At 40.5% G+C, this 15,903-nt stretch overlaps 3 protein-coding genes across 3 annotated transcripts; 1 reads left to right on the top strand and 2 right to left on the bottom strand.

Moving 5' to 3' along the window:
• The first annotated feature begins 2,857 nt into the window (after positions 1-2,857).
• LOC110795855 (polygalacturonase-like) lies at positions 2,858-5,532 on the top strand. The gene is made up of 4 exons (XM_022000880.2): positions 2,858-3,316; positions 4,264-4,553; positions 4,676-4,904; positions 5,013-5,532. Exons 1-4 carry the CDS (start codon positions 2,867-2,869, stop codon positions 5,229-5,231), a joined length of 1,188 nt encoding a protein of 395 aa, XP_021856572.1. The 5' UTR covers positions 2,858-2,866; the 3' UTR covers positions 5,232-5,532.
• A 707-nt stretch (positions 5,533-6,239) lies between these two features.
• LOC110795852 (uncharacterized) lies at positions 6,240-6,719 on the bottom strand. The gene has a single exon (XM_022000879.1). The coding sequence runs from the start codon at positions 6,717-6,719 to the stop codon at positions 6,240-6,242; it is 480 nt and encodes a 159-aa protein (XP_021856571.1).
• A 1,023-nt stretch (positions 6,720-7,742) lies between these two features.
• Positions 7,743-10,809, bottom strand: LOC110795851 (uncharacterized). The gene is made up of 2 exons (XM_056838893.1): positions 9,567-10,809; positions 7,743-9,439 (listed from the first exon to the last, which is right to left on the bottom strand). The coding sequence occupies exons 1-2, from the start codon at positions 10,807-10,809 to the stop codon at positions 7,743-7,745; spliced, it is 2,940 nt and encodes a 979-aa protein (XP_056694871.1).
• Between the last annotated feature and the right edge of the window lie 5,094 nt (positions 10,810-15,903).

Raw genomic sequence — 15,903 nt, 5'->3', positions numbered from 1 at the left:
TTTGTTGAAACCCAATGTTACATGTGTGAGTTGTTCTACATTGGAGAAAGAGGAGGGAAACTAGTAATACCACCACACATGTGGAGTTACTCCCACTAATCCACTATTGCCAATTGAGTTTATTGGGAATCTCTATTGGACTTATAAGTGGACCGAAGTCTCATTTTCCTTATTGGATTGCCAAATCACATTTCATATTTTTCTGAAAATCTTTAGCACCTGTAAATACAAAAAAACTCATATATTGAGCTTTTCTAACCAAAATCTCATTAGTTTTTTGAAATGACTAAATATCTCTTTTTTCTCCATACATCAGCACTCTCATAACAAAACACCCCATATTGCACTTTATGGGAGACTAGAGAGCTAGAAATGCTTGTTTTTTTAATCGGACTCTTAATTGTGGATAATATTGTTACGTGGATCATAATTTGTAAGTTGCTTATAGATCTAGTGATCTACTATATATATTCAGTATAGAGTCCAACTGTACAATATAAAATAAAAGGAGTATGAAATACTGAATACTCCATCCGCCTCTTAGAGTTAATCTGAATAAATTTCCATTTGGTTTGTCCGTTTGAGTTTGTAATTCATCGCCGAAAAACCAACAAACTAATAGCAGGAAAAGGTGGAAAAAATAAACAATGCTCAATAATGCCTAACAAAATACTAGTAATTCATAAGACAAAGAAGGTGGTATCATATCCCTTGTATGGGCGTATGGGCAATTGAATTGGCCATATGCAGGAACCCAAAACTTACGGTGAAAGCAATAAGAATAACATATTAATAATACATTATACATCTGCATTGACTTGACACAACACCCTAAATAAAAGAAGCTGAGTTTTCGGAAATATGCATCTTCTTTTTGTCATCTACGTTAATATTCCCTCCGTCCCTTAATATTCGCACCGCTTTCTTTTTCGGTCGTCCCTTAATACTTGCACCGCTTCTATAAATGGAAATTTATACCAATATTATATTATTTCTCACACTTACTTACTAACCCCACCTACACCCATATTCCCTACAAAAAATCATTTAAAAATTCACACCCCCACTCACCACTCCCTACCTCTTACACATTTCCCACTAACTATATTAAAAAAATACATCACTATCAACCAACACACATTAAATTAATAAATCTTGGGTAGAAGGAGTTCGTATACTTGACTTGATATCCACAGCCGTAATCCGAGCCCACGGAATATGTATAAGAATCTAACGGATAAAAGTTACTCTAGGGATAACAGGCTGATCTTCCCCAAGAGTTCACATTGACGGGAAGGTCAAATATCTTAAACTCTGAACCGGTCAAACCGGTGCGAGTATTAAGGGACGGAGGGAGTAGTCAACTTCCCATGCAACATCCAATCTCTTCATTCATCGCCCCTCCCCCTCCTTTTTACTTTCATTGTCGTTATTCTACTCCAGTAGTACTCCGCCTAACATGTGCGCGCCTATGGGCGCATGACTTATCTTCCTTAACGCTAATTGAAAAAGAGATGAAATTGATTACGTGATATTGAAAAGATAGTATTTGATCCATACTTAATACTTATAAAGTGTAAAAGATGATCGATAAGGTATTTGATTTATGAGTTGTTTATAGTCAATTGCATTATTTTAGTGAGATAGAGATTTTTTAAACAAGTTTTTATTAAAAAAAAGAGTACAGTAGATTAAATGGAAAAGTTCAGGTTCTTCAAATAGTGATGCATGGAGCATGGTATTTTATCTAAACAACTCTAACTTTGTAAGATGTATTAAAATTTCACCGCCTTATGACTTATGACTTATGGTCTTTAAAACAGGTTGTCAAATAGATCGACCCTTAGATGTATACAATAATTATATGTTGGGGGCAAATTTGTCGCCCAAGTATTTATAAGAAATAAACCGAATCAAGCGGCTAAGACTAAATTAAAATGATGCAAAAAGAAAAAAAAGGAATAGAAGGTGGATGAATCTAAAGAGGATAGATAATTTCAGATTTTTAAAATCTAGCTATCTATACCTAGTACAGAGTAGTATTTAAAAAGTGAAACTATTAATGATTAGATGACACATGTTATTCCTTTATTTCATCCATCAATTTGGTTTTTGTTGTTGTTGTTGTTGTACGGAGTAGTTGTTTGCTACTCCGTATAATTTACAGCTCTTCCACTTCATCTTCCTCATTCAACATCAATTCACTAACCTCTTCCACTTCATCTACCCTTTTAATAGTCAATATTAATTCACCATTAAGTTATATATAAATATATTATTCCAACCATCAAATTCCATCTCTATTTAAATTATTCCCTCAAAAAAACATCTCTATTTAAATTATATATTCCCACTAAAATCACAAGCCAAAAATTAGGACTTTAAAGACCGATAAACAATCACTATATAACTGCCCGTTCAAATAGCTAGTTATTGTAAAATAAAGGAATGAAATATTTATTTAGTTTTCTTTAGTTATTTATATTATACTTTCATTTATATACGTAGTAACATGTTTTTACAAATATATTGTATGCGCTTTATTCTTTAGTATCTGCGATATCGCCTTATCAGTTATTTGGAGTTGCCTTATCAACGCTTAAAGATGTCATTAAATTAAATACCTTTTTACTTTCCGCTAATCAATGGAAAGAAAAGTTGTTACTCCATCTAATTTAGTACTTTAGTGAAGATTTCTTGTGATCTTAAGTTGCTTTAAATTTTGTTATAACAAGAAACTTAGCAATTAGCATAATATAAAAATACTAGATATATATTTAAGTAACTTAAACCATCATTTAACTCCATATATATATATATATAGAATGAACACCATTAATACAATAAACCCTAGAAAACAAAATACATGGAGAAGTCAACAATGATAACATTGACATTTTCTCTAATCTTAATATTTCTCCCATCTTTGACGATCGGATTATCCACGTATAATGTGGTAAGCCTAGGAGCAAAACCCGATGGGAAAACGGACTCAACCGAGGTTTTTGTCAAGGCATGGAATGAAGCTTGTGGTTCTTTGGGAAAGTCTAGAATTGTAGTTCCTGAAGGAAGGTACTTAATACAAAATGCCATTAAATTTGATGGAAGAAAGTGTAGGAGTGTAGCTATTACTTTCGATGTTAAGGGCACTCTTGTAGCACCATCTGATTTCCATGCCCTTAGTAGCTCAGCAACTTGGCTATGGTTTGATTCAGTAAATGGAGTTACTCTATCTGGTGGCAAGTTTGATGGCAAAGGTGTTTCTTTGTGGAATTGCAAGATGTCCGGAAAGGGTGGTTGCCCAAAAGGTGCTTCGGTAAGTAATAATTCATTCTTTTAAGAATTATAGAGAATTGATAAACTACAAAACCCATTCTTCAAAAAAAAAAAAGAGGTGTAGTATAATAAATCATTTGAGCTTTGTTTTATATTTTCTGCGTTTCACGATATTCATATTGACTTTCGACACCATTTATATATCAACTTTTATCATCAATATTTTTAGTTACATATTAATAAAAATTAGACATTAACAAAATATATATTGATATCAACTCAATAACAATACCAAATACAAAATATGTCTAGATAAGTTAGTAATAAATATGTCTAGATACACACATTGTACATTATATAACAAATTTCATCACTAAAAGTTAACACTATTCAATTCGTTTTTAATTATCACACTAAGCTGAGCTTGACCTAGTGGCAGAAAAGGCCGGAGAGCACCTTCTCACTTCAAGATTGGGGATTCAATTCTCATACTGTGGACAATTGGGGGATGAAATCCTCATACCCTCCCCTCTAGCCTGCTAATCCTGGCCAAGTTGGCCAGAGAGAGATTCTAGCCCTATAGGCCCTTAAGCTTTTGGTTGGAGTCCCAAAATTAGTTTTATACTCTATCACGCCCCCTGACGTGAAAGCCCTTTGGGCTTGAAGTGTGGATGCAGCATATGCCTCCTCATACCCAGCGCAACATATTCCACTTTGAAAGGAGGGGTGGATGACATTTAAACCCGTGACCTTTGCGCCACACTGACTCTGATACCATGTCAAAGGACCAACTAACCAAAAGTTTAAAATGATGGTTGGATTAGTTTTATACTCTATCAATGTTTATATTCGATCACATTCATATATATATATATATATACTTTCTAGGGATATTAAAGATATATGGTAGGAAAATTTTCTCACAAGTTGTTAGCATTTGCGTAATGTACAGATGTACTAACGGTATAACTGTGGTTGTTTTTGCAGACATTGGCGTTCACAAACTCCAAAAATATAGTGGTAAGAGGCTTAACATCAATAAACAGCCAATTATTCCACATTGTGTTTAATGGTTGCAACAACGTGAAATTACAAAGTGTAAAAGTGTTAGCTTCTGGTAATAGCCCTAACACAGATGGTATTCATGTACAAGCTTCAAATGGTGTAACTATATTCAAATCCAAGATTAGTACCGGCGACGATTGTATTTCAGTGGGTGCTGGTACTACAGATCTTTGGATTGAGGATATCCTTTGTGGTCCAGGTCATGGCATCAGGTATAGGAATTCAGATACATTGTTAAACCTATCAATTTTGCAAAAGATCAAGCTAATATATAATTTTAAAAAAGTTCGAATGAGGGATCATCTTATTTATTATTTGGTGTTTTTGTTTGCAGCATAGGGAGTTTAGCGAAAGATATGAATGAACTCGGTGTAGAAAACGTGACAGTAAAAGATGTTACATTTGTTGGCACCCAAAATGGTGTTAGGATAAAGTCGTGGGCGAGACCTAGCAATGGTTTTGTGAAGAAAGTTGTCTTCCAACATTGTACAATGATCAATGTACAAAATCCTATAATAATTGACCAAAACTATTGCCCTAGTAACAAAGGTTGTCCAGGAAAGGTGAGTCACCTTTAAGTTCAGATAAGTTAAGTTAAGTTCAGATAAGTTCAGATAATATAAGTCCAGTCAAATAAGTCCAATTTATGAATGGTTTGATTTGTATGACAGGAATCTGGGGTGAAAATTAGCGACATCACATATGAAGATATTCATGGATCATCGGCTACAGAAGTGGCAGTAAAATTTGATTGCAGCTCAAAACATCCGTGTGAAAACATAAAATTAGATAATGTAAAGCTCACATACAAGAACCAGCCATCAATATCATCTTGTACTTATGCTGATGGGTCTACAAATGGTTTGATCGAGCCCAAGGGTTGTTTGTAGTATATACTCCATACATTGTTTGTGTCTTTGTGATGTGATCGATGTCTTTGTATGTTGGATATAGCTAGGCACATTGTCTACTACGTATTTACGTTAATCTACACATAAATGCAATTATGCCAAACCCGACTATTGGAGTTTGGATGCATACGAGTGATACGACTCTACGTACTTAAAAGATGTATATGTACTACGTAGTATAGTTTGATTAGAGTTTAGAGATGATTTTCACCTCAATGATTGTGATACTTTTCATTTGCCAATTCCTTGTAGTATTATGATACACATAAATATTTGCAACTTATAAAAGGCTAAAGACAAAGGCTAAAGACAACTAAGTTAACGAAAAGCTACTACTACTAAAAGAAGTACAAGAAATACGAAACATGTTTGCGATTTTATGTGCCCTTTTGACTTGCTCCCAATCCACCCTTTAGGAAGGTGCATTTTAAATCAACCCTTTAGGAAGGTGCATTGTAATAAAATATGACTGTGCAAACATCATGTTAATTCGCAGGAAAGCATATAGACATCCATAAACCCAAATATGTTCAAGGCCTAATTTCACTTTTAATATTGCAACTCAAACTATTTCTGCGGCCTGAAGTTGAAGCATGTAAATTAGTAATGCTGCTCAACTTGCGTAATAGGTTGTAGAATTGTTATAAAAAGGTGGAATAGAATATTATACACATTAGTTTTTCCTTAATTTAAGGTGTACGTTACTATCGATCTTATTGCATCTCAAATGCTCAACTATGATCTGTTGTTTTGATTTTTTTTTGGTAAGCAAGCTATAATAATTATTACCAACCAAAATCAGTACAGCTTAATCACCTCCAACAGAGGTGAACACACACAACTCCTAACTGCCATCAGCAGAAAAGAACCAACACCTAACAGCCAGCAGGCTATAGAAACCAAAACCTACTTACAGACTCTGAACCAAGTATTATCTCTTCTACTTACTTTCTTACACATGACAGATTTAATTCTATCTTTTACAATTCATTTCAGATTACTCATAACAGAATCAACTGTTGGAACTGACCCTTCCCAAAAACTCTGATTCCTACTTTTCCAAATCAAGTAAACCAGAGCTGTCACCCCTGCATAGCATACTTGATTCCTGAACTTGGAATGCTTCCCTCTCTTGATGGTGTTGATGACATTGTGCAGACCAGTATTGACATTTCTAATGTTAAGCCATGCTGCCAGGTCTTGAAAACACATTTGGCTGTACTGACAACTGAAAAACAGATGCTCATGAATTTCAGCAGCTTGCTTACAAATTAAACAATCAGTAGAGGTGCTCACCCCTATTTTTGCTAACTTGGCTGTAGTCTGTAACCTATCCTGCATTGCAAGCCAGCATATAAATCTATGCTTTGGCACATTCAGTCTGTTCCAAACCACTTTATCCCATTGAACATGAGGTTTATCTCCCACCAACTTGTTATAAACCTGCTTGACAGAATATTGAGCCATATTCCTAAATTCAGTATAGGAGAAAACTTGCTTCAGATGATCTCTTGTTTCACATATCCTTTTCCAGTACCAACTTGCAGAGGCATTTGGTTGGTACTCCCACTAGTCCCCATCTTTGATGTAAACTGAGTGAATCCACTTAATCCATATGTTGTCCTGCTTAGTGGTGATAGCCCACACATATTTTCCCAAACTAGCAATATTCCAAGTGACCACATCCCTAAAACCCAAACCACCAACCTGTTTAGGTGAACAAACTCTATCCCAGGAAACAGAGCTTGGTTTAGAACTATATGCCTGCCCACTCCAAAAGAAAGCTCTACAAATCTTAGCAATATCATGCAGAACACCCTTAGGAAGGATGAAAATCTGAGCCCAGTACATATGCAGGCTTAAAAGAATTGAATTTACTAGTTGCATTCTAGCAGTGTAGGACAAATTCCTAGTGGTCCATATTTTAATCCTTGCTGTAATTTTGTCCACCAAAACATCACACTAACTTGCTGAGATCCTTTTAGAACAGATTGGCACTCCTAGGTACTTGAATGGCAAAGTACTCCTAGTAAAACCAGATGCATCCACTACTCTTTTCACATCACTCTCAGACATGCCATGGCAATAAATAGCAGACTTACTCTTGTTAGCCATCAAACCAGTAGACTTGGAAAATAAAGCAAAATCTTGGAGCAAGGAATATATGGATGGATATTCCCCTTTACAACACAAGATAAGATCATCAGCAAAGCAAAGATGAGTGAGCTTCACATCTTTACACCTTGGATGAAACTGAAATTGAGGCATGTCAATCAACTTATGCAATATTCTGGACAAATACTCCATGCATATAACAAACATCAAAGGTGACATCGGATCACCCTGTCTCAAACCCCTTTTAGACTTGAAAAACCCATGCATAGAACCATTTATCATAAGAGAGAACATAGGGGTTGTAACACAGGTCATCACTAACTCCCTAAAAGCAATAGGAAATCCCAAAATCTCCAACATTTCCTTCAAGAAACACTAATCTACTGTGTCATAAGCCTTTTGCAAATCAACTTTTAACAGGCAACTAGGCTGAACATATTTCCTTCCATAATGCCTTACTAAATCCTGCACTACCATGATGTTATGAGCAATATATCTTCCATGCACAAACCCCCCTTGATTCTCAAGAATCAAGTCTGGCAACACCTGTCTCAATCTACCACACATCACCTTAGTAACACATTTATAAAGTGTATTACAGCATGAGATAGGTCTAAACTCACTAACATTTTTGGGGCATTTTGTTTTCGGAATTAAAGTGATGACTGTATGATTAATCTCCTTTAAAAGCTTACCATTATTCAGCACATCAAGAACTGCATCAATTACCTCATCTCCCACTATATGCCAAGAATCCTTATAAAAGAAAGAACCAAAACCATCTGGTCCAGGAGCTTTAGTTCCAGGAATGGAGAATAGAGCATTCTTCACTTCCTCTCTAGAGTAATGTGCATTGAGAAGAGCTCTGTGATGTTCAGTAAGCACTAGGCCAGCCAACACCACCTCTTTGATTACAGATCTTCTTCCAGCTTGAGTTGTACCCAGTAACTGCTTATAATAATCAAGAAAAGCATCAGAAACTGCTTCTGGAGTATCTTGCCATTTTCCATGCATATCATATATGCTGTAAACATGATTCTGAACATTTCTGGCCTTGATACTCTGATGAAATAAAGAAGTGTTCTCATCACCAGATTTGATCCAATCCAGCTTGGCTTTTTGCTTCAAAAAGTCCATATACACTTGATGATGTAATTTATATTCCTTGATGGCATCTAACTCCAGATCAGCTAGATGCTGATTTGCAGGATTTGAATGCATGGCTTGCTGAGCATCTAACATTGCCTGATGAGCTTTAATTTCAGCAGCCTGAATGTCAGTAAAGCCCTTCTTATTGAGCTCTTTCAGACCAACTTTCACCTTCTTCAATTTAGTCACTAAGACATACATCTTACTTCCAGATAAATGTTCCCTCCATACATCCTTAATGATGGTATCAAAAGTGGGAGCTGACTTCCACATTGTAAAGTATCTAAAGGGCTTCCTCCCTCCTGCAGATCTTGGATAAACTGTAAGCAAGCCAGGGAAATGATCAAAATCACCCTCATTCATAAAACATACCTCTGCATCCACATACTCACTCTGCCATGCTGGATTAGCTAACACCCTATCCAACTTAGAAAACACTCTAGCAGAGCCCTGCTGTTTGTTATTCCAAGTGAACATGTTCCCTACACTCTTCACATCTTCCATACTACAAACATGCATACAACTATTAATATCATTGATTTCAGCTTGTCTGACAGGTGCCCCTATTCTCTCATTACTAGCCATAACACAATTAAAGTCACCACACATAATCCAAGGATCCTGTGTGTTTAAAACCTTCAAGTCTCTCCATAGCTCAATTCTCTGCTTGCATTCATTGAATGCATAAACAAAAGTGCAATAGAAGCCATTTTTACCACTAATGGGGGTAACATGACAATGTATCAACTGAGCTGTAACAGCTACAACACTCACTGTAAAGCTTCCAGGTTTCCAAGCTACCACTATTCTTCCTCCCTTGTGAAAACTAACATTTCCTGTAAAACACCAGCCTGTAAATACTCTTTGGTAAAGCTTTCCAAGATTAGCACCCTTCACCTTATGTTCAAGGAGCCCAACCAACCCTACATCAAATTTCTGAATGAACCTTCTCACTTCATCCTGTTTCTTCAATGAGTTGATGCCCCTTACATTCCAGCTAAGAACTCTATCCATGAGGTGGTGAAGGGTCCCCCCTTCCACTTTGTCTACCCTCCTGTCTACTCAAGTTCCCTCCCCCACCTGTCACATTAACACTAGTGTCAACCATCTCTTCATTCTGCAGTATATCAAAAGGGTTAGCAATTTGGGTTGGTTCCATTGAATCAGCTCTGGCCCTAATTGGTCTCAAAGCCCTTTGAAAACCTTCCTGATCCACCTCAGTGGCTATAGTCTCTTTCTGTGGTTGAGCAACCCCTTCTGTCTGTTTCTGCACCCACACCTTCCTACTCTTACCTTGCCTGCATTCTGCTTCAGCATGCCCCACCATCTTGCATTTATTACATAGAGTAGGCTTCCATTCATATCTCAGATCCACCTTAACCTTTTCACCATGTTCATCCATGAAGAATAAGTGATCAGGTAAGATTTTCTCCATGGGAACTTCCACCATAACTCTAGCAAACTGAATTTTATCTCTACATGTGGTAGCATAGTCTCTTTTGATTGGTTTTCCCACCTGACTCACAATTTTGAATAATGCCTTTTCACTCCAGTATTTGAAATTCAGCTTCAACTGAATCCAAATGGGAACAACTTGCACCTCCTCTTTATCCATATCCAGATCCTGATCCCAAGGTTTCACAATCAAGGGTTTGCTATCAAAGAAATAATGCCCCTGCAGCACTTTATCCCTTGATTCCATAGACAAAAATCGCACCAGATATACACCCTTCTTCACTAGCACCACCTTATCCACCTTCAATCCCCCCCCCCCCCAAATTCTCCTAACATAACCCTCCATCACATTAATTGGGGGATTAGCTCCTACAACATAGCACACAACTGCAGAATTCCAAAAATCTATTTCACTCTGAATATCATCCAACTCAATTTGAACTGGCATGATATTATCATCAGCTAACCCAGCAGATTCATTCACATTATTATCAACAACTATTTCATCCTCAAAATGTTGCAATATGGGAACAGAGATCATACCTACATCCATATTTGGACGAGAACTTGAAGATCGAGCTCGACTCTGCGTTCCATGGATGACCTCCATGAATTCATTGAAAGAATTTCGAGCTTCCGATCGAACTTGAAGCTGCTTCAATGAAGATTTTGGAGTGAAAACCTCGTTTTCCAATCCAAAATCCAACGCCTCTACCCCCAAAACTTCATCCAACGAGCGTGTTTTGAGCGCCTGTGAATCAGAAGAAGGACCACGAGGTTTGCCAGTTCCATTTCCATGCTTGTTTGCTTGAGATTTTGCCCCAGTTTTTCTTGCCATGGCGTCAGTGCACGTTATGCTAACATGCGCCGAGAGAATACTTGGGGAGAAAGTTTCTCAAGCTTACATACTGTTGTTTTGATTTGCTCATGCATAAATATATATGATCGATAATCAACTTGTTTGGTTTGGTTTAGTTGTCCATATATTATTCTTTGTGTTTCTACTCAACATTGTGTTGCAACTTGTTCCGGTTGTGGACTTGGAACAGGAAAAGGATGACTGGCTTCCAACTGAGATTGCTGACTAGATCCTGCACAGTGAAACCGTTAACTAGCCTCGGGGGTGATCCGAGAATTACCCCTCCGATGCTTAAGTCAGATTATGCTGATAGCTCTGTAATAAATGCTTATAAGAATGATTGGGGTGGAATTGCGTACCTTTGGCATTGATGGGAGTCCGTATATATAGACGGGTTACTTGTACGGAGGATCCGGGTTATTACCCGTTGGGTCCGGGTCCTGACTTTCGGCTCTGATAGATGGATGATGTTAGAGCAATGCCGGCTGGGATTGTAAACCCTGACTACCGACTGCACCCTTGGTGCTTCTTATGAATATATGCATATGTTACAGCTGTTATGGGCTGTCCTACCGGCATGCCGGTAGGGCTTCCCGTACAACTAGCCCCCTCAGAGTGACTACAACTGTCTTTGACAGTTTGTAGTTGCTCTGATAAAGAAAAAAGCGAAAAGCGGGGGTAAACCCCCCATACAACTAGCCCCCTTGGGGACGATCTACACCCCATGGGTGTGATTGTTCTGAAAGTGGCCGGTTGTAATGCGGTTTTGTGTTCAATTCTTGTTCTGATGCCACGACTAGCCCCCATTAGGACAAGGATTGATCGCTTTAAGTGGATAGCTTCCTGTCGGCCGGCTGGTTATGTCTGGCGCTTGACCACTTGGCTGACTGGCCACTTTGATCCTCTTAGCTAACTAGCCCCCTTGAGTTTTTTAGGCTGACTAGCCCCCTTGACTTTTTAGGCTGACTAGCCCCCTTGACTTTTTAGGCTGACTAGCCCCCTTGACTTTTTAGGCTGACTAGTCCCCTTGAGTTTTTAGGCTGACTAGCCCCCTTGACTTTTTAGGCTGACTAGCCCCCTTGAATGACACGTGGCGACGGTTCAATTCTTCTCTACGCGTGGCGGGAGATTCAAAAGTTTGGTTGTGACACGTGTTGGTCATCCCAGGGGTGTTGGAAGTTATGCTTTTCTTTCAACCGCCCAGATTTGTTTCCTGTCGTTTCAACTTCTTTTCATTTTCCTTAAATAACCGTTGTTTTTCTTTTCTTCCGATTTCCATTCTCTCTCCTTGGTCTCTGCAATTCGCTCTCCTCTTTTGTCTCTCTGTGCTGCCAAACTTTCTCTCCCTCTCTCTTTTCTCTCACTTTGTGGTCGACTCTTCCTTCCGCTCTTCTTCCGTTGGGATTTGGTTGTTTTTCTTTGGTAAGTTTCGAACTCGGTTTGGTGTTATAGGTTATCCCATATTTATTAGGGTTTGGTTGCCTGACTTTCTCGTTTGTTCTTTCAGTTGGGTTGTTGAGAGACTGTGCTGCTGTTGAGGGTGAATTTCTTGGTGAATTTCCAAAATTAGGTACGGTTTCTGGCTTTGTCTTCTTTTTTGCCGGGTTATGTTTTTCTCCGTCTGTTTTGCATGTTTGTGAGTGGGGGTATCTAAGAAATGAATAGTGGGGTTGGGCGCGATAATGTCATAGATATTTCAGACACTAGTAGTGATTCCGGCATTGAGTTAAACATGGATTGGAAAACGGCCGGTAGCAGTGTTAAGAATACTGGGTGGGGGGTTAAGTTAGACACGCCACCTCCTTTCGCACAATTTATGGGTGGGAACCCCGTTACTGGCCCGTTTATACCAATGACTGCGGCTGAATTTAATCGTTCACAGCAGTTACACGGTCTGCGGGCTCGAATGGAGAGGGAACTTAGGCCGAATGAGCACAACGTGCCGGCTGGAGAGCCGATTCTAGATGTAGACCCGGTTGCGGTTAGGTACCACCTGCGTTCTTATCGGGAGTTTACCCAACATGGCGGTTCGGGTCTTGGGGAGTATGGGACTAACATCGGCAATATCTATGTTTCTAGGGCGATGCCGTCTGACGCGGAACCGTCTACCAGTAATCGGCGGGCCGGTAAAGAGCCTGCTGTTCATGATGTGGATGAGAGTGAGGCCGCCGGCGACTCCATTCTAGAGTCCCCTTCTCCCGACGACTCCATAGAGTCTTCTGATTCTGAGTCGCCTGGGCTGAGGGCTCCACCCATCGCTGACTCTGACGAGGATGAGGAAGATGCTGCGATTTTACAGCAAGTGTTTAAGGAGGAGGCTTTGGATGCCGACGTAAATTTCGAGGGAGAGTCGGCTACCTTTCTGGTACCGGCTCCACCGCCGAATGACTCTCCTGCTGTGACTACTGAGATTGATGGGGATTTTGTGGATGAGGCTAATGCCAACCGGTATTCGGAGGTCGGCGGTCGCTTGCTGGGGTTGCCTGAGGGGTATCGGCTTGTTGTTCCCAAGAAAGAACAGACGGTGTCGGCCTGCCCTGAAGGTCATGTTGTGGTATACACGAAGATGTTCGACTATGGGTTACATTTTCCCTTGCACCCATTCATTGAGAAAGTTTTGCGGGCTTGGAATGTCGGTCTCGTTCAGTTATCCCCCATAGTTATTCGTAACTTGGTTGCATATACTTGGCTGTTTTCATACAAGCAGTGGCCCTTAACCCTCAACCTTTTCAAAAGACTACACTGGCTGAAACGCGACGGGAAGGATACTGGATGGTGGACGATCTTTACCAAGAATCAATGTCAGACTGTAAGTCCTCGACTCTCCAGCTGTAAGGATTGGAAGGATCACTTTTATTTCATGGCTGTTCCCGAAGATTATCCTCTCCGGCGTACTTTCTACCAGCCTAAACCTAGGATGGAACAGTTTGACCAAGCTGACCTTGGGCCCCGGGAGCAGCGTGCGTATGACAGGTTGCTGGTTGACTATGTTGATGTTGGTTTATCCAAACCCAAAACCCTGCCGGCCTTCTGGCTCCCTCCCGCCGGTTATATTCTGAGTCCTCCTGCATTGGGTGCAGTCGGTCTGGCTCCCACACATCCCCTTGGTAAATGTGGTTGCTTGTTAGCCTTCTGTACATGTCGTACTTGCTTACATTTTTTGGTTTTTATGTTTGTGTGTTTTGCTTTGTGGTATTTATTTCTGACCTCGCTGTTATTTTATCTCAGGGCATCATCTTTTGAACAAGGCCTCACTTGGTCTTGACAAGAACTGGAGGGTGGTTGAAAAGTGTCCGGCGCCGCCTGTGGAGAAATATTATACCGTTGCTACTTTCTGCGCGAAAGCTTGTCGCGGTCGGCCTTCCAGCTTTGTGACTCCTTCTGTCATTGTGAATCGAGGTGTTGTCCCTCGTGTAACACGAACAAAGATTCCGGCAGCTGCTCAAGCTACTTCTTCCGCCCAAGACGAAATGACTACCAGCAACAGGTTTGCTTCTCTTCCTACCGGTCGTGGGGGACATGCTACTCGGAAGAGGTCTTCCAGTCAGGCGAAGGCCAATTCTCCCAAATGGTCGAAGAACGACGCTGCGAAGACAACACAGGAGAAGGTGAAGGATGTCTACGCCAGCGTCGACAAGCCCGTGCAGACATCTGGCGCTGGAACGAAGATTGTTGAACAGCCTGCTCAGTCGGTTGAGATCCTGGATGTTGATCTGATATCCAAACTAAACCGGAAGCAAGTGTTGAGTGATTTGATTAGCGATCCGATCCACCCTGTGCCCGTGTCGAGGCATAGTCCTAGTATGAACCGGTCTGCCAGCTCGGCCTCTAAGTATGGGGTCATAGTTCGTTCTGGGAGGTTCATCGAGGATAAGACTGTTGTGCTGTCCCCGGATACTCTTGCCGGTCTAGCTGTTGCTCCCGGTCATGCTGATGAGCATTGGCAACCGCAGAATGACGTTCTAAGGGGTGAGTCTATTCTTTTTTATCGTCCCAAAAACGGAGGTACACTGGGCTACTGGTCTTTGCGCCAAGTTGTCACACCTGCCGACGGTATACCCCAGGAGATTGAGACGTCGGCTGCACAGTTGATGCATGATCTGTGTTCGGTATTTATTTCCATCCTTGACTAGGTTATTCCCTCTAATTTCCATACTTGCTTTTATTTTCAGTTCTGAGCAATTTACTTCCAGGTGACGCAATCTGCTACCGAGCTTGTGGAGTGCTATCGAAGTTATCAACGTCGTTTAAAACGATCACAAGCTGAGAAAGAGAAGCTTCAGGCTGACCTTGCTGAATCGGTCAAGACTGAAGGTGACTGTCGGAAGGAGATTGCGAAACTTGAGCTGGATGTTATTGCCGCAGGCAAGAGGAAACCTGCACTGGAGCTTCTTCCAGCCAAGTTGTCGGTCGAGGAGAAGAAGTCGACTGAGTTGCAGACTAAGCTGGATGCGGCGCTGCAGGCAGTTCGGGATGCTTAAAAGGCTGCCAAGGATGATCATAAGGCTGTGGCACTAAAGGCTGTGCAGAAGTTTATGAAGTCTGACTTCTACTGCGAGGATATGAAAGGGCGTTACAATGGTGGGTGGACTGCAGCCCACCGCTGTGCTGTCAAAGCCTTGGCGCTGACGGGGGCTGACTGGGGTAAGGTGGAGGTATCTTATGAGGAAGGTGGCCATGTTGATCCGACTGGCATGGAGACTCAGACCTTCCCAGACATTGTTATTCAGAATGCCGATCCTCGCCTTCTGCCGGACAGGGAGATTCCTGAGTCTGCCTACTGGAGTGACGCAGACGGCTCAGCTTGACGGTCTTGGCAGTCATCACCAGGCTCTTCCTGTGGCTCTTCCAACAGTTATTTCAGGCCTCGCACTTGTTAATTTCTGTTGGTAGTTTTGTGAATGTTATTGGCGGATGCAATTTATGAGCAATTTCTTTTGCTTATTTTTAGTTGTTGTGGCACTCGCCTTTTGTTGCGTATTAGTGTTTCAAGAACGTTGTGTTCGTCTTGACTGCGCCGTTTGCGGCGTATGTTTGTGCCGTTAAACAGCTACTCACTCTGCGTTTTTCTAT

Source organism: Spinacia oleracea, chromosome 3 (assembly GCF_020520425.1).
Source record: "Spinacia oleracea cultivar Varoflay chromosome 3, BTI_SOV_V1, whole genome shotgun sequence".
NCBI lineage: Eukaryota > Viridiplantae > Streptophyta > Magnoliopsida > Caryophyllales > Amaranthaceae > Spinacia > Spinacia oleracea.
The sequence above is the reverse complement of the archived record's forward strand: the minus strand, read 5'-3'. Positions and strand labels throughout refer to the sequence as shown.

Bases quoted from the DNA above. Each gene is read 5' to 3' on its own strand.
- LOC110795855 (XM_022000880.2), top strand. From the start codon at position 2,867: ATGGAGAAGTCAACAATGATAACATTGACATTTTCTCTAATCTTAATA. The intron at 3,317-4,263 runs GTAAGTAATAAT...TTGTTTTTGCAG, and splicing joins GTTGCCCAAAAGGTGCTTCG to ACATTGGCGTTCACAAACTC. The intron at 4,554-4,675 runs GTATAGGAATTC...TTTTGTTTGCAG, and splicing joins GGTCCAGGTCATGGCATCAG to CATAGGGAGTTTAGCGAAAG.
- LOC110795852 (XM_022000879.1), bottom strand. From the start codon at position 6,719: ATGGCTCAATATTCTGTCAAGCAGGTTTATAACAAGTTGGTGGGAGAT.
- LOC110795851 (XM_056838893.1), bottom strand. From the start codon at position 10,809: ATGGCAAGAAAAACTGGGGCAAAATCTCAAGCAAACAAGCATGGAAAT. The intron at 9,440-9,566 runs GTAGACAAAGTG...AATTTGATGTAG, and splicing joins GAACTTGAGTAGACAGGAGG to GGTTGGTTGGGCTCCTTGAA.